The sequence below is a fragment of the Athene noctua genome, chromosome 2 (assembly GCF_965140245.1).
Source record: "Athene noctua chromosome 2, bAthNoc1.hap1.1, whole genome shotgun sequence".
NCBI classification, from domain to species: Eukaryota; Metazoa; Chordata; class Aves; order Strigiformes; family Strigidae; genus Athene; species Athene noctua.
In genome coordinates this window covers 51,579,943-51,603,407 of record NC_134038.1, presented here as the reverse complement: position 1 = coordinate 51,603,407, position 23,465 = coordinate 51,579,943, and the positions used below count along the sequence as shown (strand labels likewise).

The window sequence follows — 23,465 nt, the reverse complement described above, 5'->3', positions numbered from 1 at the left end:
GCTTAGTATGGTTACGTGAAATACCTGAAATTTTTAAAGTTATGACATGTGTATGTACTGACAGACATATAAACTTCAGTAATAGACCACAAATTCCTTTGTGGGTAGGTATTTGAACCTAATAGTACCAATTTAAAATGGTGTCTGTGGCTCAAAATACTTTTGACCCAAACATAAGTTGAGTCAAGGTGACATTAAGCCAGCATTGATCAGCAGGTAGATTATAGCCCATGTAAGGACAATCTAACTGCTGTTGAAATTCTTGTTTATGGAGCTCAGCAAAGGAACCTTAAGAACAAAAACTAAGTGATTTAGTAGATGCTTCGGTAGCTTCTGTAAAGATAAGGAAAGCAGGGTGGGAACTGACGTAAATCGCTTGGGAGAAGGATGATGGCATCTTGACTGGCAGTGTGAAAATAAGTCATGAGTGCCCTGGTAGCAGCTCTGTGTACTTTTGTTTATTGCAGCGATAGGCAGATGAGCAGCTGCTAGATGGATGTATAGAAAGGAGAGTTATATATGAGGGAAGTGATTTTTAGCAGCAGTATTCTGAATGTGTAATAAATGCATACCTTCGTGAGGTAAGACTTTGTTGCTCAAGGCTAGGCAGAGCATGTTATGCTAGTAGTGATGTACATAAAACCAGCATCAGTTTTGCAGTTATGTGGATAGATTAGAAAAATTTTAAGTGTTCTAGAGTTTAAATCCTCAAGACCTGGGTACAGAGAGATCACCTTGAATGTGGCACTTAGTTTTTTGGCCTTCATGACAGAGGCAGGTGGTGTTGCCAAAAGAAGTGGTAAAAAAAGTAGAAGGAGGTTACAAGACCTATTTAGCATATGGAGCAGAATCTAGTGGCTAGAAGTCCAAGGAAAGATAACAGAAAGCTAAACAAAAATCTGGTTTATAACTCAGAAGTCAGATTTGATGGAGAAGGCAGAAGAGGTGTGGTAGTTAAGCAGATCTTTTTAGCACTGAAGAAATGAACTCTGTGAAAGGTACAGATATTGTAAAGACTTTGCTCCAGCTAGTCCACCCATTCTTTGATCTGCTATTTGTAGTAAATTGTTTCATGCTATTTTAATGGGATGGATATGGTTTTGCTCTAATATACTTCAGGAGCCCGGTGATGTTAAGAGGTTATATGATGTCAGTTAAACTGCTAGAGTTTGTCCTAGAAGGTAATTTTGGTCAGGTTACTTGAATCTACAGTGGTAATGGAAAAAGATTTTGCAAAAGTCCATAATTCTTATGGCTTAAGAGTGTGCAGTTGGACAGTTAGTACAAATCAGTTGATATGTTATAACTAGCTTGTCTCTCAGCTTTGTAACTACTTTTCAAAGTAAAGGTGCAATTTAAAACGCTTCTTATAATTCCCAATGTTTTGATATTCTTGTGCATCTAAGACTGGAATTAGAGTAAAACAAGCCCCTGCTAATTTGTGGCAGAAAAAAACAAATCGGGTAAAAACTGGATGGGACAGGGCCACAAAATTATTCTCTTTATATTCCTGAATTTCTTTTGGTTGGGTATTTCTGGTGAAAATAGAAGTGTATGCTAAGAGCTCATTTAACAGTTAAAACAAACTTGGGCTGATTATGAAATATAAACTAAACCTAGATTTGATATTTGCAGTTCTCAATGTGTCTTAATACTGTAATGCTTTCATGACACTTAATATTGCCTTAGCATTTCATATATCAGTATTGGATGAGATGTGTACTTGTGTAGAGATCTGTCTTAACATTTGTAGGTTCACGAGTAATTTTTAGACTATATTCTAGAATAATCTGTGGTGGAACAATGGCCAAAGGATTTATATGTTGCAGTAAATTCCTTATGTTTAGGTTATAAGTTTTTCTGGTTGTTTTCATATACTCAGTAGCTGCTTCTGTATTTATCTGTGAATTTACATGAATTCTTCATTTTTCATTATGCTTTACTCACCCACTTTGGAGGAAAATAATCTGTTTTGTTTCAATTTGACCATCACTATGAGTATCATGACTAGAATTCTTACTGGACTGTGGTTAAAGTAGCAGTGCCTAGAAAAGTGGGGAGGAAGTCTTGGCAAGTTAATTACATTACCTAAATTTAAACTTGAGCTAAGCTGTAATAGCTTTAGAAGCTGATGTATTTGGAAGTGAAATACTATCATGGAAATGGCTGTAGAAACAAGAAAATACTGAGAAGTAATTGATTTTTTTTCTTTTGATGTGCTTTGGTTCTGATTTATTTCTTTATAGTGAAATTGGGCTGCGTTATCTCAGCCTTGTTAAACCAAGGCTTAAAACTCCTGAAGGTTACCATCATGTGTGAAAATGGGGCATGGCAAACACCATTCTTACAGAAGTGAATTAACATCTTAAGGATATGCCATGAAATGAGGTGAAGTAGTCAGGGTTTATTGGGAGAAGCAGTGTCCAGTTTATGCACCTTGAAGAAAGGTCTGCTTCAGTCCTCTTAAGCTTATGACTTTAGTTTAGTTACACATTATCAACTTTATTGGTATGTACAACCTTTTACTGTGGTATCGTGTAGAAACAGTGTCAATAGCACAGTTTCTTATAATAGAGTTATCTTGTGAGTCCTAGTTTGATAGGTGAGGTGCAAACACTATTTTACAAAGTATGGCTGGAGTCTGAATTTTTCTTCATCTTTGAGCTAATTAAGTCATGAGATTTTTTTCTTAGTGGAGGTTACTGCTTCAAAGCAGTGAGGACAACTTGAGTAGTGCAGTGTCCCAAGGTTCATTTGCGTTCAGTTCCGTAACTGTCAACATCAGAACAGCAAACCAATGGCCCTAAGTATTTTCTCAACTGCTGCCTCATTTTTTTCATATCTTAAAAACTTTTTGGAATCTGTCAAAAGATGTAAAATCATATCTGATGCTGAAGGTCACTTATAAGGAGTTTGAGTTGAGGGTTATTTTCATGGAATTGTGATTTTTCTCTGAAACTTACTATCATCAGTCCTGCCTTAGTATTTACTGGGACAGTACTGTGCCATTGCAAAATTTTCCTAGCTCTCAAGGAAAAGATAACCCTACGCTCTTGAAGGATTTCAGAATTAGCAAAGATTGAGCCCTAAACACAGTTGTTTAAGATAGATGTTAAACACTGAAACTACCTTAAGAAAAGATCTTCCATAAAGCTGCAAGTGTATTTTCTACACAGTGACCTCATAGGAATGTGGTAGAAGTGTTTGTTGTTTAGTTCAGTGATGATACAAACCCTATGTGAGAAGTTCCCACAAAGTTTACATGCTTTGCTTGCCAGACTCCATGGTCTCAACAGACATAATATTATGCATCATGCTTTCTTGCTTCAGGGTCCTTATGTGCTGCAGCCCATATGTACTGTAATGACAACACTTTTTATAGGTTGACTGAAAATCAAAAAGAACTAATCTGCAACATTTTACCTCGTCTATTACAGCTAGTGATAATTTCAGAATGGAGTGATAAGGCTCTTGAGTTTTTTGTTATCTTTGATCATGGGGGATGAATTGTAAACAAAGTAAGCAGTGAGTGTCAGAGTGGAAGTGGAGAAACAGTTTTGAAAGATCCATTGAAAAGATAAATACTTAGGGGAAAAAACCCTCAGTTTTACTTGGACAAATATATAAAAATACTTGGACAAATTTTCATTGCTTGCAGTAAGTGCTTTGATATGTTTTGTAACCTTGGAAGAGCAGTTGGTTATCAACTGTAACTAGCTGCCTCATTTTTTAGCGTTGTATTGAAGTTTATCAAAAAGAAATATAAAGATTTTCAAACTGTATATTTAAATGTTGATACCTTCACACATATATATAAAATGCTGAATAGAAAGGAAAACCAAATTTTTAAAAAATGTTTGAATAGTGTGCCTGAATTAGCGTATATATGGAGCTGCTGAAGCATTATATATATGCTGTTTGATTCTCAACTGTGTTCCTGTTTATTCAGGTTTTAGTGATTTCACTCTCAAACATGGCCATTATTCAAGTTGCTCTACTTGAAAGTATTGTTCCCATAGACAGGGAATCAGTTTACCTTGAAAGCTGATGTATTTCTTTTTTTTTAAAAGCTTCAGTAACTATTTCTACAGCAGGAGGATCTTTTTTGTAAATTCATAGAATATGAAAAGTATTCTAGGACTTGAAATGTTTTCATATGCAACACTTCGACTATTTATTCTATAATTCCACAATATTTGGTTTGTATTTATGCTTTGCTGATAAAACTCGCATCTTTCTTGCCAAGTCCTAAGGAATGCCTGGATGCTACTTTCTTCTGAGAGCCAAATGCATATGTTGCTAAGCTTATTTGATTCCCTTATGCATGTTTCAGAGGGGGGAAAAAAACCCACTTCAGAATCTTGGTCCTGTTGTGCAAAGCTTTAGTAAGAGTGTCATACTTAGAAAATTTACAAGTAAATTTTTTACAGGTGTTCAGGTGCTCAAATTTTTTTTTTCCATTAAAATAATTTCTTTGGATCCATGTGTGGTAGTGAAGCAGCATTTTCAGTGTAGATGGAAACTTAATATTCAAGAAGTGTGTTCTAAGGCTCTTACTGAGAAGTGCAGATCTAATTAACTATTTCTTATGTCATGTATTGTTATATTCAAAGTACTTCTTACTCTGGTAAACGATTTGTCTCTGACAATTTTCTGTTCTGAATGGCCTTCAGTATGAAAGATTGGTTATTTAGAGATGCCTACCTGCTTGCTTCCCCAAAACTGCTTTCTCTCTGTGTACATAGATCTAAGGAAGCTCAAAAATGAAACATTTAGGTTATTTTTGAGCTTCCTTGAAAATATGATGTAAGTGCAACTTCATATATAAGGACATAAATGTAAAGATTTTTTTGCGCTGATCTGTTCTGCAGTTTTAGATCTGCTGGGTGTTGATAATGCAGTAGGTGTGACCTTGAAACATATGGTGAAGGTTATGTGCTGTGGAGTATGGTGATGGACCGGCTGCTGAATGGGTCCCACACACCTCGTGAGTTGAAAAGTGGGATTAGGAGATAGGCATGTGCCCTCTGCAGCGAGAGTTCGTGCTGAAAGTGCCAGCTGCAGCAAGTGTAACTTGTGTAGCTGATTTCTACTGCTCTGTGTAATGCAGCTGTTGGTAGAGATCCGTCCAGGTACCGAATAGCAGAGGCATGTACTGGCAGCTGTTATTGCTGGTCTGCCTGCAAAGGGGGGAAAATAGCTAACCTATTTTTCTCTTGAAAAAATAACAAAAAATATGTGGCAAGTTATGTTAATTTTATGTTTATATGTATATCCAGAATTGAGCAATGTACATAAAAAGGGAAGGTTTCTCTGTTCTAACTTGCTTTATCTTCCCTGTTTTTCCTTTTTTTTCTTCTTCATGTTCTTGCTTTTAGATATTTATGCTATCAAAGTGAGAAAAGGTGGGGGATGAAATATTGATGACTACCTTTTTTCTTTTTTTTTTTTTTATTTAAAACAAACTCTTGTGTTATAGTATGGGTTTAATACTGGAAATTTGTATTGTAATAAACAATATAATACTTTCTCCATGTTTTTCAAGAGCCTGTCATATTTTATAACTAATCTGATGCTTGCAGAATTAAGTTGGAAACTTATGAGTACTGTACTATACCAGTATATATACACCTGTAGCATAAATGTTACTAGTTAAATCCTGGAAGTCAGTGTTTTTATATAACCTGGTAGCCTACCACTCAACAGTGTGAATCGGTGGTACTGCTGAGATCCTGAAATTATTACTTTTAACCGCCTTCTATGCGATATTACTGGAGCCTTGTGGTCTGTATGACTACGGTAGTCTTGAAGCTTGAAACCTCTCCCATATATTACCAAGATTTTGCTTGTCTGCATTTTTGATCTAGTAGTTGATTTCACCCTTTTGGAATACCCCTGCAAACAGAATAGGTGAAGCACCGTAGAACTATTCCACATAGTGTACTAAGATACGTATTCTGGACTCGAAACCAAGCAGCTATAAAACCATAGGCCTTGTAAGAACTTTGTATTTCCAACAATTTATGTTATGTGGTGCATGCATTTTTAAAAAAATCTGGGTAGATTAACTTAAAATCATGGCAACAGGGAGAAGTGGGGAGCTCTTAGCAGAACCAGTTAACATTTGTCTGCTAGGTCAAAATTGTAGTGATGGATCATAAGAGAGAGTTAGCAGATTTTTAGTTTTCTGGAGCTCTTAATTTTTTTTTTGACTAGCACTGAATGTATTTTGATAACAGTGGTTTCTCTTAAAAAAATAATTAATGCTTGAATATTTTTAAGGTGTATTCAGTTTAGTAAAAATGATGAAACTTTTGGCTTTCCATTTGCATTTTATCTTGCAGAATGACACATTTGTTTGTAACTTGATATAACAAACCCAAGATTTATTTCCAGATGTATAAGTTAAAATCAAGAAATTCAATATTGATCTTGGCGGTAGGAAATATGGGCAACGATAGTAACTACATTTTGTTTTCTTTACAGAAACCATAGCCCATTAATGAGTTTTGGAGCCAGTTTTGTCAGCTTTTTGGTGAGTAGATGAGAGCAGAGAGTATACATCTCTTCTCTTGTTGTTAATATTTGTATGTGCATGCGTCTGTTCATAATGGTGCGTACTCTCAATTTGTTTATTTTTATGAGACTTAATTTTTTCAAAGTTTTAGATTAAATGTAGCTAGAAAACAAGTGATTATGTTATATAAAACTTGTTTACTCATGTGGTTTAAATAGAAAGTAAAGGTTCTGTGATTCAGCTTCATAAATTCATGAAATATTTATGTGTTCCATTAAAAGAGCCATAATAAAACCCTCTCTTAAATGAGCAGTAGGGTATTAATAAAATAATACTCATAAATGCCATTTTCCTGTCAGCTTTTGCTGTTGAAAATTTCTCCATCCATACTGCTAGGTGAAAGATGTTAAGCAGTGTGAATGGACTGAATTCCTTTTTGAATATATGAGAAATGAGAATATCGACTGGCTAAAGAGTCCTAATGAGCAGGTTAGGTCTGTTAAATACTTGTTTTAATGTATTAAAAATGAGAATATTTGAACTAAAAACTGAGCGGGTATATTAGAAAATGTTTGGATCTTGTTTTTTACACTGTCCTTATTCTAACTTTGCTGCTTTATCTTAGATCATACCAGAAATTATCTATGGTAATACTTTCTTAAAGACAGAATTTATTATAATATGCCAGAAATGGATAAGCTGTAAATGAAATTAGTTTGAATTCTCTCTAGTGTCTGTAGACTATGCAGTGTGGATAAATATACTGGTTAGGAAGCCTCCTGGGGCATATGCTTGCTTTTAAGTCAGTGGAGAGGAGAAAGGAAAGAGGGAGAATCTCTCGGGCTTGCTTATTTGAATTGATGTGCTGAACCAGTGTAACATCACAGTGCAGCATCAGTGGATCTTGAAAATATCTTGCTTAGCTACTGTTCTAAACATAGCAGCAGCAGCACTTCGTGTGCCTGTGTCATTCAGAGCTTTCGTTTAATAAAGCATCAAGAAAAGATGTTACTTGTCCTGAAATTCTCTCTAAATTGGTTCATCAGTAGTTGGAGTCCGATACGGTTTTTTGCCTTCCTACATATGTAGGAATTGTGGTTAGTCTTTTGAAAAATGCAACAGTTGTTGCTTGTTACTGACTTTGGAGGCCTGTTATTTGTATAGATGAATTATAAAAGCAGTACCTGCGCAGATGCAAATCATGTCTTATGTAACAATAATTGAAAATTAATTTATATGAATTTTTCTTCTGCTTAATGTAATGTGACAGTGCATTCAGTTTGGTTGTATAGGAGCTTTAAGACAATGGGGTTAGGACTTGGTATGTTTTGATTTCTCTTGAGATTTTGGTAAAGCACTCAAATATCTAGTTTGATGTTACTGTGTATGTGTACTGATGTGTGTGTGTATAAATACTTTTTTTAAAGTAAGTTTTGTTGTAAAATTTTTACAAAAACTTTTACTATCCTATAGATTTTTTAGAAACAAAAATGTGTGTGTCTTTTATCATTTAAACCTTTTTTGTTAGAATGCCATGATGACATTTGAAGAAGAGAAAATGCAGCTGGCCTGTGATGACTTAAAGGCTACAGAGAAACTTTGTGAAAGTGAAGAAGCTGGAGTTATAGAAACAATCAAGAATAAAATTAAAAAGAATGTAAGAACATTATTTGTAAAATACGGAATTGTGTATTGGATAGGTATTTCTTGAAACTTCTCTCTGTCCTCTTTGTATTTTTAATAGATAATTTCTGATATGAGGTATTGTCCTGGTTTCAGCTGGGATAGAGTTAATTTTCTTCCTGGTAGCTGGTACTGTCTGAAAGCTGCTGTCTTTTAGATTTAGTGTGAAAATAATGCTGACAACACAGTGATGTTATAGTTGCTAAGTAGTGCTTATCCTAAGTTAAGGATTTTTAAGTTTCCCATGCTCTGCCAGTGAGCAGGTGCACAAGAAGCAGGGAGGGAGCTTGGCCAGGATAGCTGACCTGAAGTAGCCAAAGGGCTATTCCGTACCATATAAACTGGGGGGCGCTGGCCAGGAGGGGCAGGTCACTGCTAGGGAATCAGTCAGCACGTGGCAAGCAATTGCACTGTGCATCACTTGTCTTTTCTTGGGTTGTATTTCTTTCTCTCTTGGTATGTTGCTTTTCATCATTATTATCGTTGTTGTTATTTTATTTTTGTTATTAAGCTGTTCTTAACTCAGGAGTTTTGCTTTTTTTCAATTCTCCTCCCTGTCTCACTGGGAGGGAGGAGTGAGTGAACAGCTCTGTGCTGTTTAGTTGCTGGGTTAAATTAACCATGACAAGATGAATAACAAATTTAGAAATTAAGTCAAATATTTTGCTTGGATTTCCTGATTATCATAAAATACCCAGTCAGGCAATTCCTCTTCTAAAGCAGCAGGTTGTGTTGATGTTGGTAAGTATTTTTTTAACACCTCAAATTAGTGACCTATTAAATTATTTTAGGAAGATCGTACCACGTCTAATTCAGGCTACCTTGAATTCATACATGCTCTAGTAATGTTCAAAAGTTGTGACACTGAGGCTGCATAGTGCTGTGTGCCAGGCATATTCCTAGGGAATTTTCCTTCCTTGCTTAGATTTTTCATTCTAAATAATGAAGGAAGAATAAAGCATGCAAATTAAGAACTAGTTAAAGTAGTAATACAGAAACGTCCAATGAGTGGCCTGCCTAATGTGACATAGCAGAACTTCAGCAGAAGAAGCCATTTCTTCGATATTTAGTTTACTTGGTAAAAAGTATTGAACTTGACATACCTTAACTCTCTGCTCTTAAGAGACACTGTATTTTCCCTGCCACTTGTCATGTACCGCTTTCTGTGGTCTTCCTATCAAACATCTTAGTTGCACGTCTGCATTTGGTAATAATTAAATGAAATTTTAAATCTGAGTATTTGTAGAATCTTAATAAAAACCAGTTGATAGTATATATGTAGAATTTCCCTGTTTATTAAGTAGGATCTTGCTTGATGATCCATCAAAGAAATTTTAGCATAGTTTTGCACTTCAAAATGCTGAACTAATTTAGTAGCAATATTACCACTTGCAGTTAATTTTGGATTTTTTAATTTGTCAGATTTAGACTAGCATTCTGTACTATCTTTGTTAACATTTTTGTGTGCTCTGTGTTTGTATATTCCAAACAGGTTGATGGACGAAAATCCACTCTTTCCATGATAGATCGTCTACAAAGACAAATAATCGTAGCAGACTGTCAAGTCTACTTGGCTGTGCTCTCATTTGTAAAACAAGAGTTATCAGGTGTGCTGTGGTTTTAATATTTAGATACATTTTTTGCATGATATCTTTTAAATAAAGCTTGGTCATAAAGTGGCAATATGACTATCAGTAAAGATGATTTGCAAGAAAGACAGTTCCATTTGAAACATTCCAAGATGGTACGCTTGCAGAGGTATTGTTCTACGTTTGTCTAGGTAGTTGTATCATAAAATGAGTTTGCTACAGATTACAGCTTTCTGCTTTCTTCATACCAATAATCATATTCAACTGATTGTCCTTAGATAGGTTGGAATATGTTGCATGTTCCCATAGAGGCATTTGAGTAGTTGGTATGAAGATGGGTAGCATCTGCATGCTTCATGTGGCCTGCAAGATAAAAGAGGCCGTAGGTCCAAGCCACTGGGAAAATCCTAATGTCCCACGTGCATTATGTTCATGACATCTCATGGAGGTGACAAACTGCCAGTGAAAGTAATTTTAAATGAAGTGTGTTCAAGATGGAACTGCTGAAATCAGTTCTTATAGTCTGGTCACCAGGTCCTTGCATGCCAGAGAGGTTAATCCTGTTGTGCTGAATACAGACCTACTCATCTCATCTGCAAAGCTGTTTCTAATGTTCTCTTTGCATTCCTGGATCTCTTGCATAATCTTAAAGCATGCCTTCGTCTGTGAGTTTATAGAAGTTGTGGTCAGGGTCATACACAAAGTGATCATGTTCCCACGTTCTTACTAAATCCGTGGAGACCAAAGGATGAGAGTCAGACCAGATTGTCAGTGAAAAACCTGGTGATCAGCTGAAAGGAGTCAGAGAAATAATGTTTAGATTATTTAAAATGTCAAAGATCTTCAGTCAAAGATATAATAAATACTTTCTGCGATGGGCAGGACCACGTGCTTGGTTTCTTCCAAGCCATGACATAAGAATATGTTTAGTTCTAGCTAGCAGAAATGCAGGGGGTATTTCTAGCTGCTGTGTGTGTAGTGCTATAGAAAGGCTTTCTTACTATTTTTGATGTAGTTCTGGATTTTCATTTGTAGGTTGTTTTTTTTCCCACCTCTTGAAGCTTTTTTTCTTATTTTGGTATGTATTCTGCAGCTGCATAACTGAGTCGGATGCTGTAACTGAAGGTGGTGTCTGTTCCCTTTCTCTCTTGTCTGCTGCTCAGAGAACTGAAGTGGGTAGCAGAGTACTGCAGAACATGCAGTATATTTGGGTTACTCTGAGTAAAAATATACCTGAAATGTTTAGTTAAAATTCCAAGTGGTTAAATGCCACCCTCAGTGACTGCTGGTTACTGCCGTTGCTGAACTGTTGGATCCATTATTTCAAGGGTTTTTTTAGTCTATTTCTGATTATGTATAAACATCTTGTGGTTTTATCATGTTTCTGTATAGAAATAGCAACCAGATTCTTGAAATGAGTGTGACTTATAAAAAAAAAAAAAAAATTTTTTTGCAGAGGCAGACAAACATTTCTGATCAGTGGATGGGTGAAGAATCTTTGTGTTTTTCTTCCTGAACAGATTGACAAGAAGCATATGATGACACACAAGCTGCTTTCTCATATGCCTAACACATTTTAGATTTTCTTTTCCACCCTCATGGGTGTATTACAAATAGTTTCATCATAAAGTTGGTAACACAGCAACTTCCATCAGCTTCCCACAGCAATATTGCACTACCTTTTCTTGATATTTACCATTGCTGTCGTGGATCTGAGTACTTTCAGAAGTTTGTGCTGGGAAATCAGCTCAGTGATTGGGCTTGATGTAATTTTCACATTTAAGAAGTCACAAAAACATTAATTTGCTTTCTCTTAGTATATCAAATCTATTAGGGTTATGCTGTGTTAATGACAGCACACGAGTGGAAGCAAAGCCTAAAACTACTTTTTTTTCCACCTCATATCCTTTCCGTTTGATGCACGCATCAGAACATAGATAGCTATTAGCAGAAACACTATCTGTAGGATAAGTAAAATGTGGGGTTTTCTTATTATTTGTCTGCTCATTGCTATGCATAGTTGTATGACCACTCATCTTGTGGTGAACCATGTAACTTAAAATATTCTGTGCAATCAAAAAGTGACCTAATTGCTTAAAATTGAAGTAACTTTAGTCTTGTAATGCAGCTGAAACCATGGCAGGGCTTTACATTTTTTATTGTAACACTTTAATATGGAATTCAAGATGGAAGATAAATTTTCTTAATACTTCATGTTGACAGAACCCTTCTGTCACAACTGAGAATACAAATTTTGCAGTTTCTCTCAGTGTGATTTCTTAAGACTATCAAACTAGTTTCATACAACAAGAATCCAAAAAGAGGTAGTCTAGTCTGTGGTGATGCTTCAGAAATGCTTTATTTGTGATTGAAAGACTTCTGTCAAAGATGTCAAAGGCTTATAAAGAGTGGTTTGGTATTAATAGTGTTTTCCTTTTCTTTGATATACCCCACCTGTTATGATCTATTTCTGGCATCAGTTATAACACTGATCTCTGCAAATTTGTGTTTAGAACACTGCTGCTATAACCATGCTTTTATTTTCTCTCATTAACTCCTTTGTCCCTGCAGTTCCTAACTCAGGGCTCTATCACAGACAAAATGTTGGTGCCTGCTTTTACAGTTAACATGTACAAGTATATTTTGTGTTTGTATTTTGTTACCACGAGGATGTGCTACCACCAAGATGAATGCTGTGTAAATAGACAGGTTGGACATCTTCATTTTTGGTGTCATGCCTTTCTTTACCCTCCTTTAAAGAGGGTAATGAGACAGAATTCTCTCATTCTGAACTGAGAATTCTCAAGACGAGATTTTTAGGGAAGTTTAGGTACCCAGCTTGCATTTGAAATTGAGGAAGTTAGGCAACTGAAAAAAATGTTTTAAAACCATAAAATTCATGCATTTTTTCTATTATTTTTTTCCTTAATTATAAGGTGCTGTGTTCATATGAGGGGCAGAGAAATGGTGGTGTTAAATCTTTTTATCTAATCCAAAGGAAGAGGTTTTCTTAGTATTTTCCTATCAACTGTCTTTCAACATCATCTGAACTTAGGAGGGGATCATCTCTTTGAGTTTTGCTTCTCTGTTTGCCTGGGAGCAGCTTCATCTCCTCTCTAGTGGAACTGAATCCAGCATTAAGTTCTCTGATTTCTCTTATTTCCTTATGACAGTTGTTTTGCTACATGGCTGAAGAAAAGTCCCTTTGCATTGCATGCTTTTGTTAAAGTGTCTGGTTGAAAAGCACTTAAGTATCTAGTGCCCAGTATGAAAGACCTCTTCTAGAGGAAAGTAGTTATTACAAAATCCTTCATACAATAAGTTAATGCAAATAAAGAGAGCATCCAATGGTTTGTGAAATAACATTTACTACTTGCTGTGTTCCACTTCTGAAATACATCTTTGAGATATTTTTTTTCCTTGATTTTAGCATACATAAAAGGTGGGTGGATACTCCGAAAAGCCTGGAAAATTTACAATAAGTGCTATACGGACATTAATACACTTCAGGAAATATATCAGAAGAAAACAACTCAGGAATCCTTGACTTCTGATGCTGCAAATGATAATCATATTGCTGCAGAAGGTGTAACGGAGGATTCGCTAAACAGACTGAAAGGTGCTGTTAGCTTTGGATATGGACTTTTTCATCTTTGCATATCCATGGTGCCCCCAAACCTGCTCAAAATCATCAACCTGCTGGGTTTTCCTGGAGACCGCCTACAGGGGCTTTCTTCACTGATGTATGCAAGTGAAAGTAAGGACATGAAGGCCCCTTTAGCTACGTGAGTAGCTATATTGAAATGCTTTGGTAGATAACTTAGTACTAAAAGTAAGTAACTGGAAAAAAGTCAAAACCAGAAAGTTATGTTGTTTCAAAGGAAACAACAGCAGGTAAAATGAATTTGTAGTTTGTTACTTAACATGCCATGGTTTAGTTAATTCATCACTTTACTAGTGTATAAAATCTCTCTGCTGTTAGTTATTTACATGATCTGGGGTTTGTGTCAGTATTTTGCTGTATTCTGAGTACCTGCTGTTCTAATGTCTAGTAATTTATATGCCAGCAGAGTAAATAAAAAGCATCCCCTGAAGGCTGAGTGAACTTACCTGGGTTATATTCTCTGCTGTGGAGAGCATACTATTTTGTATGAGTCACTGATGTCACTTAGCTGTTTATCCTTACTATTAGCCAAAGATCTCTTCCAGTTTTCTTTTTGTTTTAGCATTTGAGTAAAATGGGATGTTCCTTTATAGTCTTGTTAAAGGATTATTTTTTGTGTACTCCTCTTCCCAAGCCTTCATACTGCATTCAGGTCTATTTATGAGGTGAAAGGTTAGCCGGACCTAATTTAAACTGCCCTTATTCCATTATCTACAAATTAATGCTTTTATTACTAGACCTACTGCAGGTACCATCATATGTCACTTTTGAAACATTGACAGCAGAGCTGAAGTCTCTTATGCTTGAGAAGCAGAGTTGGATATCTGATTAAGAAACCTTAACATTAAATTTTCCTGTAGATTTGTTCTTTCTCCTTTCTGGGGAAGAAAAATGGTATTTTTTCACGTGTTTCCTCCTTCGGATGGTCCTGGAAATCTTTGTGTTCTACCCTTGTTTCCAGGAGCGATGTAGGTCATGTAGACGTCTGCACTTCTGAACACCGGATGCATTTCTTTGACATTGATTTTAAGTGTGTCTGCTGATGTGTGTTTAGTTTTTTGTTTGTTTTGTTTGTTGGGGGAGGGGGTGGTGTGGCGTTTGCCTCTAATGAGCAATTATCTTTCAAAGTATTCCTGTAGGTTTTTCTTTTTTAAAATCTACAGACTTCTAAAGGCTCAACTGCTTTGATGCTGTGAGCTTGATTGTTACTTTACCTTTGGGTAATGTGCACTGAATTGTATGTTCAGGTGCAGTTTAGGGGTACGTTGATGTGTGGCAATAGTATTGTGTTTGTTTTAAAGCTATGTTATATAAGGAAAGATTAGTATCTTTGTCTTTCAGAATAATTTAAAAATATGCCTGTGTAGAACATTATCCTTAAACTTCTGTTTACAAGCAGTAATCCTTTTTACTCTTATGTTTCTTTTAGATTAGCTCTGTTGTGGTACCATACAGTTGTTCGTCCCTTTTTTGCCCTTGATGGCAGCGATAATAAGGCAGGATTGAAAGAGGCAAAAGAAATTCTTGCAAAAAAAGAGTCTGCTTATCCAAATTCTTCTCTGTTCATGTTCTTCAAGGGAAGGATACAGCGATTAGAGGTATTGCATGTTTTTTTCCTTTTGACTGATTTCTCCTCCCCATCCTTTGCTATTTTATGTTTTTCTGATGTGATTGAACTGTGCAAGCTTCAGCAAATTGTGACTAAAGATACAGATACGTGGAGTGATAAGAATATGGGATTAACTCCTTCCTAGTTTCAAGTTCATATGCCAAACCTGCTCTTCTACTATTTCTATCTGAATTAATGTCACTTTGAAGTTCTTTTTCAGCTACTTGATATGTTGGTAGGAAGCTCAAAGGAAGTGCTTTTGGTCACTCATGAGTTTCTTGTGGTATAAATAGCTATTTCAGTTTTGCTTGTCAAGCTAAAATCTGGGTATTATCTGCTGAATACATAGCATTTATCTTCCCCTTTTCATTTTATGCCACGTTCATATACAGCTAATTCTCTCCAATAATTTCCCTGAAATAACTGCTTTTGCTTTTAAGAGGTCAAACCAGGATATTTTCTGCTGCTAACAGTAGGCTCTGACCCAAGCACAAATGTATTCACTGAAAACGTGTTTGTGAATACTGTTGCAGAGCGTTATTCAAATACTGCAGTAGCCTCATGGTTTTTGGTTGAGTTATTCTTTAAGAATCTGTGAAAATAGAAAGTGGTGGTGAGTACTTTAAACTACTTATCTCCTAGCTGCTGCTTTTATCAGACCAGAATATTTCCAGAGAAATTAGATTATCAAGAAAATCCAACACAAAAGCACAAACCTAGAATGTTCAAACCCTTCATCTCAACGTCATAATTACAAGAGCTAATCCAGATCTCAATATTGATGGTCATTCTTTGCTAGGGTTTACAGTTAACTTTCTCAAATACAGCTTAATATTTTGAAGGAAGTAGCAACAGTAACAGAACAGAGAGGCAAGCTTCAGTGGCCTGTCAGATTTTGCAGGCATATTCTTGCATGGGATTTGAATGTTGGGTTTTTTGTTGTCTCTCTGAAAGCAACAGTGCATTTGCGGAATTGCACTGTTACAGACAAGCTGTCAGTGTTTGGGAAGTATTGCTGTTTTCCAAGCAGGAAAGATTTTAATGGTCTTTGGTCAATTTTATGTATATTCCATTCTTATGTTAAAAATCAAATTTGTTAGGAATAGCTACACAATGAATGCAAGTGCAGTTAAAAATGTAAATAATGTTGATTGCCAGATTATGACTTGGTATTTCGAATGCTTCCCCCCCCCCCTCCCCATTTAGCATAATGAGGGATAAAATTCAGCTGATTCTTCTGACTTTCAGGGCAAGCTAGAGCAAAAGTGTAAACATAAGTTGTCAGTAAACTGAGTGTGTTTCTATGGATAGGTTTGGGATGAGATGCCAGTCCCCTTCTGGAGTACTGTTACGTTTCAAAGGAGAGTTCTTAACATGTCATCTTAGTGTGCATTAAATGATACAGTATATAGATACCAAAGTTTAACTCCAAGTGAAATAGTTTGTGCCAGAAACAGTGTGGCCATGTTACCCAAGTTAGTTAGCTTAAGCAGACAGAATACTGTGCATTATGCTATGTAGCCATACTCTTTAAGTCAGCAGAAACCTTAATGGTTGCTAACACAAATTAAAATGTTGCTTTGCTATTCATGTATTTGTTTGCATGAGAGCTCCTCCATTCAGCAGCCTCTTCCCCCTGCCTCTATCATTCCTTTGTTAGAAGTGGTACTGTATCACTGAGGATTTGCTGTGTCTAAATGTTTTAGTTAAATGTCTAGGGCTCTTCTATAGGCTCTGTTCAGAATTTACAAGCTTAATTGGCTCAAATGTTGTTGACGTAATAATGAAGGCAGATGTGTGGCTGGTGGCAGTGACATGGGGAGCTGCACTGGATTTCTGCACAATACACTTGTGGTTACACGTGTCTCAAATCTGGGCATTGGTCTTACAGCGTCCATTGTATGCTCTGAGTCAGAAGTGCACATACACTTTTAGATTACAAACTAATATGCTGAGTCATAATTTCTGCCTCGTCTCCCAGGGCAGGTGAGGAAAGCTCCTGTAAAGCCTGGGAAGTGCTTATGTGGCCTTCCTTAAAATTGTTAATACACAGGTAGGTTTCAGTTCTTTCCGTCAGGTATGGGAATGTTATTTTCAGATGATTTACTGAAATTGGGGAGTCTGTGCTTTGACCTATATGCACTTAAAAGTATAGCTTGAGCTGAAGCTTATGTATTTTATAGTGTGTCATGTATCATCTTTTAAAAGTTCTGTGATAAAATTTAAATACATGTAGATGATAGGCAGCTTAGATGTTGTCATACATAAGACCTTGTGTGTTCTGAAAGTACAGATCAGTAATTGTAGACTTTGTATTAGAGCCAACTAGCACTCAGCCCATCAGATTTATTTTTTTTTTATACCCTTTGATCCTGCATACGTTTTGTGTAACTTTCGGCTGATGGTATATTTAGCTTCCAGTGGCAAGTCTGCGTACACCTATGTGTCTGTATGTGTGTATTTTTTCTTTTCTATGGAGAAAAAAACAGTAAGGAGCGTAGTTCATCCATGAACACCTGGAGGCAGAAGCAGAAATGCAAGGCTGGATAGTGAGACACAAATCTGACAAAAGGAGAAAATTGACAAGGCAGGCAGTTGAGAAGGGAAGATTTCCTGGTGACGGTGCTGTGAAAGACAAGTGAAGAGCATGTGACCTTTATAATTTTTATGCACCAAAAAGCGTGTATGAATATTAGTCAATAAAAGCCTTAGCAGAGTTAGGTTTTCTAAGAAGTAGCCTTACAGATACTGTAAATGTGGGCCAAATTATCTTTCAAATTTTTTCGCAGGTTCACATTTTTGGGAAATGAAGTCTAAAAGCATTTGGAGACTATTGAAACTAATGAGTTAAGGGAAAGGAGGATGGTCTGGGAAAGCTGAAATGAAAGTGCACCATGAAGTTAAAGGTTGCACTGGTAGGCTGATCAAATCTGTCTCTTTTTTAAGAGTAGGTTAAGAGACTGTGTATTAAAAGTAGCATTTTTCCTGACTTTTACATAATTCACTTAGGCTGTTTTTATGGACATAACTATTGCAGTGTTTAGCTCATGATGTATGGCATGTATTCCAGACTCACAAGTATTTCTCTGTGAATGTCTGACTGTTTCTGTCTTTAAAATGCTTTTAAACTAAAGCTGATAATGATGTTTCATGTAAGCTTAAGCCACTAAAACCAAGTGAGAATAACATTTTTATACTTGTGCCTAAAGGGTGCTTAAAAATGTAATTAGTGAAATAGCTGCTGAAACTCACTGGTCTGAAATCCAGATTCCGGCTGTGCCCTTGGGTCTTTCCTGTTACTGTATGGCAATATTTTTATTTTCACGTTTGCTAAATATGTATTGTCTAATATTATAATTATGTTAATAAATACCAATTTACTTTTGAAACTGTGACTTAGACTATTCAAGTGTGATATTGTGACCAGTAGAGAGATTGGCATGGTGGTAGCGTGGGAGAGGGCAGAGCAAAAAAGGTGATGTTCTGAATTACATATTTCTGCTTTTCAGCTTGCAAGTTTGTTTTCTTTTTTTTTTTCCTTTTTACCTGATTAGCAACACTTTTTAAAAAATCTCCATCTGCTTTTTTAGGTAGTACAAATCACCCCACTCAGAAATAAACAGATTGATAGCTTCATGTGCAGAGCATTAAGGGTATAAATCAAAAATAAAGTGTGTGACAAAATCGTGAACGAAGCAAGATTGCTTCTCTTTGATTAGGAACAGACTATGGGTGTGTATATAGAAACAACAAGGAATCTTGGGCTGGGACAAAGAACTCCAGTTCTGAGGCTTGATCTGTAGAATTCGGTTGTAGGTGCATGTTAAGAGTCTGAAGGAAAAAGTACCAAGTACTCCAGCTGACAGGCAAAATGTCAGTGGTACTTTCATGTGTGCTGCAGGGTGTTTGATGTGCAGTCTGGTGAAAATGTGCAATGGTATTGTGGGCTTAAATGTAATGCTGACTAGTACTCTTCCTTTTTTAGTTACCTTTGGTAGACATCTTGGTATCAGTGGTGTCATTCTTACTTAGGACTGGGAGGGTGTGGTGGAAAGTAGACTGAGGGCAAGAGTAATACTAAGCATTGAGAAGTCTTAAATGAATTTTCTGAAATATTAAGTCACAATGATGTCTGAAGTAAAGAAATTTTTAGAGCTTGTGTAATGTTAAGGTTTATTTTCAGGAATTGTGCTGGCCTCTCTAGTTACTTGTTCTAGGCTATAAAATACAGAATCCTAATTTTACTCTATTTTGATTTTTGTGTTTAGGGAAAAAGGGGTGGTGTGGGGGGTGGTGTGAAGGAATAGAAAATAGGGGCTTTGGAATTTCCCTAGTGTCCTCCAGTGTAAATGGTCCCCTTCTTAGATGTTGTTTGCTGGTTTTCCCTTAATCATGAGCATGACTTCTTAAAAGCTTCACAGATTCATAGTGCTGATTTGAGAATAGAGAGGTCCTGGAAGAATGAAAGTGTCCTGAGATTTCAGAACAACTCTCTGGGGAAACGTGTCAGCTCAGGAAGCCGCCTTGGCTGGGGAAGCTCTGTAGGTGCTTAGTTGGTGGGCTGGGGTATTTTTGGTTTTAATTTGAAGGTAGGAAATGCACTATTATGTTTCTCACTTTAACTTCACTAATCTTCTTTATGGTTATGTAGTTCTGTATATTACACATTTTATGGATTAATTTTTTTGTCTTTTTATTATGTCTGAGAGGCATGAATGATGCCTGTTGAAGGAATTACGTGTGTGTGTGTGTGTGTATTTTTAAATCTCAAGAATACCAATTTCAAGTGTCAGCCATGATGTTGTTATACTTGCAAACTCTTGGGACTTTACAGTTTTTTGTTTATTCTCTGAAACAGTAAATGGATAGTAATTAATTTTAAGAGTTGACACTAAGTAGAAATTCATACTCCACTATGTTGTAACAATCCCTGGAGATGAATGAAACTTTTAATTATTAAGGAATGTCTCTGAAACATATTTACTGAGCTTGATGCTTAAGGAAAACTTATGCAGATGTCAAAACATTTGAGAGATCTGGATATCTAGAGAAATGGATTATAGAAGATTGAATATTCAACTAACTGGACTTCTGTATTACTGTGTGTACTCCCATGTGCTGCCCCAGGCTGGTGTATGGCATTGCAGGCAATGATGTAATTGCTGTTAGTCATTGTGTGGAATAATATGTCCTACAAATAACTGATTTATATTTTCAAATGTTTTAAGTTTTTTAGGTTTTTAGAAAGCAAAGTATCTTCAGAAGGGACTAAATACTTAGATTTTTTTTTTTTTTTTGCATTTTCCTCAGAAGCATTCAAAACATAGGTTTACTGAACTTTTAAACTTCTTAGCACAAACCCAAAGTTTTAAGCCAACATTATTTTACTTTTTCTGTAAGACTGGACTTGTAACACTTATTTTCCAGGAAGTTGTGTTGAGACAATGCAGCATTAGTGGAGTAATATGTGGTGGAGAGATTGTGTTGCTATAAAAGTAAACAAAGCATACATTACTCAAGCTCCTTGGTAACTTTGAGGGCAAATATAACTCACCTGTTTTTCTGTGCAGTGTATTCTTCTGTCATGCCAGCAAGCATTTTAGTCTAATCACCATTTTATTTTCAAGTGTACAGTGTTTATATTGGTACAGCTGTGTATTGTTTTGCTGGCAGTTGTGCTGTCGTGATGCAATATATATGATTTAGAGTTAAAATTGTTCCTTATCAACTAAAACAGTTTTCCCTGATGAGACAAAAGAAGAAAATCTAATAAAATCACTTAAAGCTCTCTGTGTGTGTGGTCTTTAGATACAACGCTGCAGATTTTTGCAGGAATCTTTGAATTCAATTATGCTTGCATAAGTGACGGGTTTACTTCTGGTTTATAAATTACTCTAATTGTATGTGAGAATAAATATAGGAACACTGTTAAGTGGGTATAGGCCACATTGGCATATGTAGTGTGTCTGTGTATAATACTAATTAATGGGGAGGGTGCAAATCAACATTTGTGATGATTGTTATGGAGAAGTCCCATCCTAGATTAGGAAAACTAGAAATTACGGTAATCAAACTACCATTCTAGTTCTTGCAAAACTGTCAGCTTCTTTTTGCTAAGGTGTTGGTAACTAATAATTTTATCACAATTTTTTTTGTCTCATATGCCTTTTTATCTTCTTACGTGTCATGTAGCATTTACAAATTCTCTATTAACTGTTGCTTAAAGTGATTACTGAGGGAGGTGTGAAAAGGTGTAATACTTCAAAATAAATAAAATTAAACATTAAAGTTTACCTTATTTTGCAGAAAGCTTAAACTTTTATTGGCAGATGCTAAAAATATGACTTTTAAAGATGGAATGACTAATTAGAGTAGAAATGAGATTACTCAAAAGCTTCCTGCACAAAACCGATGAATTTCAAAGTCAGTAGCGAATAGAAGGAAGCCACTTAATTTTTAAGGTTGAGAGATGATCTGAACTGGCTGTAAGTTATTAATGATAGTTATTATATTATTAAACTCCACTACTGTCTCCCTCCCCCCTTTTTAAACTCTGGTGTTCTACATTTCTCTTTTCATATGAAGACTTGCAGAGTGGAAGTTCCTTACTGTATGTTTTAATTTTTACTGTTGCACGTGGTGGAACAGATTGTTAGTACCTTGCAAGCAAATGCTTTGCATTCTTGTCTAATCTGAGTTTCTTCATATTAGTGATTCTTACTTCCCTTGTCTCTTATAATTTGGCTTTTGTGTTATATTTCATTTCATGAATACAAAATATATGGAGAAATCTGTTCACTATGAGAGCTCTTTAAGATGCTTGTTTATCATTGTAAATAAAGACTTTCTCATAATTTGCCCATACTTCCAGTCAGAAGTGGTTCAGGTTGAAAGAGTTGCGGGGAGGGAAGCTGGCCAAAGGAATTGCAGTGTGGAACTGATATATTAAATTAGTATTTACCTTTCTTCAAACTGTTAGCTCTGTGGTGGATTTTAGCTCTTTTAAAATAATCTGGAGTCTGAAATGAATTTTGAGGTTTTCCTCTCAATGGGATGTTGTGTTTCTTTCATCCAATCAAACCAAAGGCTGAAATCTGTGAGACACTTCTATATAGTTATTTTTAAATACCTGTTAACAGAAATCTGAATGTTTTCTTTATCAAAATCAAACTATCCCACAAATTTTAAATTTTGGATATCTGAATTTTTTTTTTCTTCTTTCACTTTTGTTAGTGTCAAATCAATAGTGCCTTGACCTCATTTCATACCGCTTTGGAACTTGCAACAGACCAAAGGGAGATTCAGCATGTCTGCTTATACGAAATAGGTAAGTTGGATGTGTTTATACTATAAATAGCTCACTTCTAAGTTAGACTAACAACTTCAATAAACAAACTAGGTTATTTTTATTAGGATTTTAAAAAAAGGTTTTAGAATACTGGCCTTTGTCTTGGATGGATTATGGTAATAATCTTGTTTTCTTGTTTGGGCAAGTAGAATTCAACAGTTTTTCATAATTTTAAAGTTTTCTGCAAATACAAGGTGATGCAAAAATCAGAGAGTAGGCTATAGAATCAAGGCACACTGCTCAACTACAGAGTATTATTTAAAATGAGAAATTAATTACTCTTTGTCTGTGGAATCACTACGTATGTGCCAAAAGGTAATCGGTCTAGTGAAGCTTCACAGTTTGCAGGACCTATATTTCATGTTCATTTCCTTTCCATGTGTTCTTAATTTGCATACAAGTCCTTAGAGTGGAGAAGATGTGTTGTTGCTCCAGGCTTTAAATGTGTCTCGTTAAGGGATCTTGTCACATTGGGGAAAAATAAGGGAGCAAGTAGTAGCTCTGTAAGTTTTAGCATCCTACAAAATAAGGTATTTAAAAAAAAAAAAAAAAGGCAAGCTTTTGGTGTCTGTGTAGATTTTGTTGTTGTTGCTCTTAAGTGAGTTCATTGTTTTGTATGAAATCTTATAATTCAGTGTTTCCCAGTAAATTGAAACTGGGTTTAAAACCAAATCAAATCAATGACACACATTTAAACTTTTCTGGTTATTGTAATTTTTAAGCTAGCTTCAGCTCTCATAACAGACTCTGTGTTTCAGTAATGTTGACACCAAATTTGAATTACTGTGCTTTCTCTGAAGTTAAATAACTTTTGCTTTTAGGTTGGTGCAGCATGATAGAGATGAATTTCAAAGATGCGTTTGAATCCTTTGAAAGACTTAAAAATGAATCCAGGTGGTCCCAGTGCTACTATGCTTATTTAACAGCAGGTGTGTATATTAAATGTGTTGGATAAGTGATAAATCAGTTTGGAGGGAAACTTACTGGTGCACATAGTGTCTTCCACACTGCCTGCTGCTTATGCAGATTTATGCCAGACTTGACTTAGATAATTT

General features: G+C 35.8%; 1 protein-coding gene across 1 annotated transcript in view; it reads left to right on the top strand.

Annotated features, from left to right (window-relative positions):
- The window catches only part of TTC39C (tetratricopeptide repeat domain 39C), a 39,013-nt gene that overhangs the window by 4,216 nt on the left and 11,332 nt on the right, over positions 1-23,465 (top strand). Inside the window, exons 2-8 of the mRNA XM_074899077.1 lie at positions 6,487-6,535; positions 8,046-8,174; positions 9,693-9,807; positions 13,220-13,574; positions 14,883-15,051; positions 22,296-22,389; positions 23,232-23,339. Of these exons, the coding sequence (XP_074755178.1) occupies positions 6,487-6,535; positions 8,046-8,174; positions 9,693-9,807; positions 13,220-13,574; positions 14,883-15,051; positions 22,296-22,389; positions 23,232-23,339 (1,019 nt within the window). The remainder of the gene's footprint in view (positions 1-6,486; positions 6,536-8,045; positions 8,175-9,692; positions 9,808-13,219; positions 13,575-14,882; positions 15,052-22,295; positions 22,390-23,231; positions 23,340-23,465) is intronic.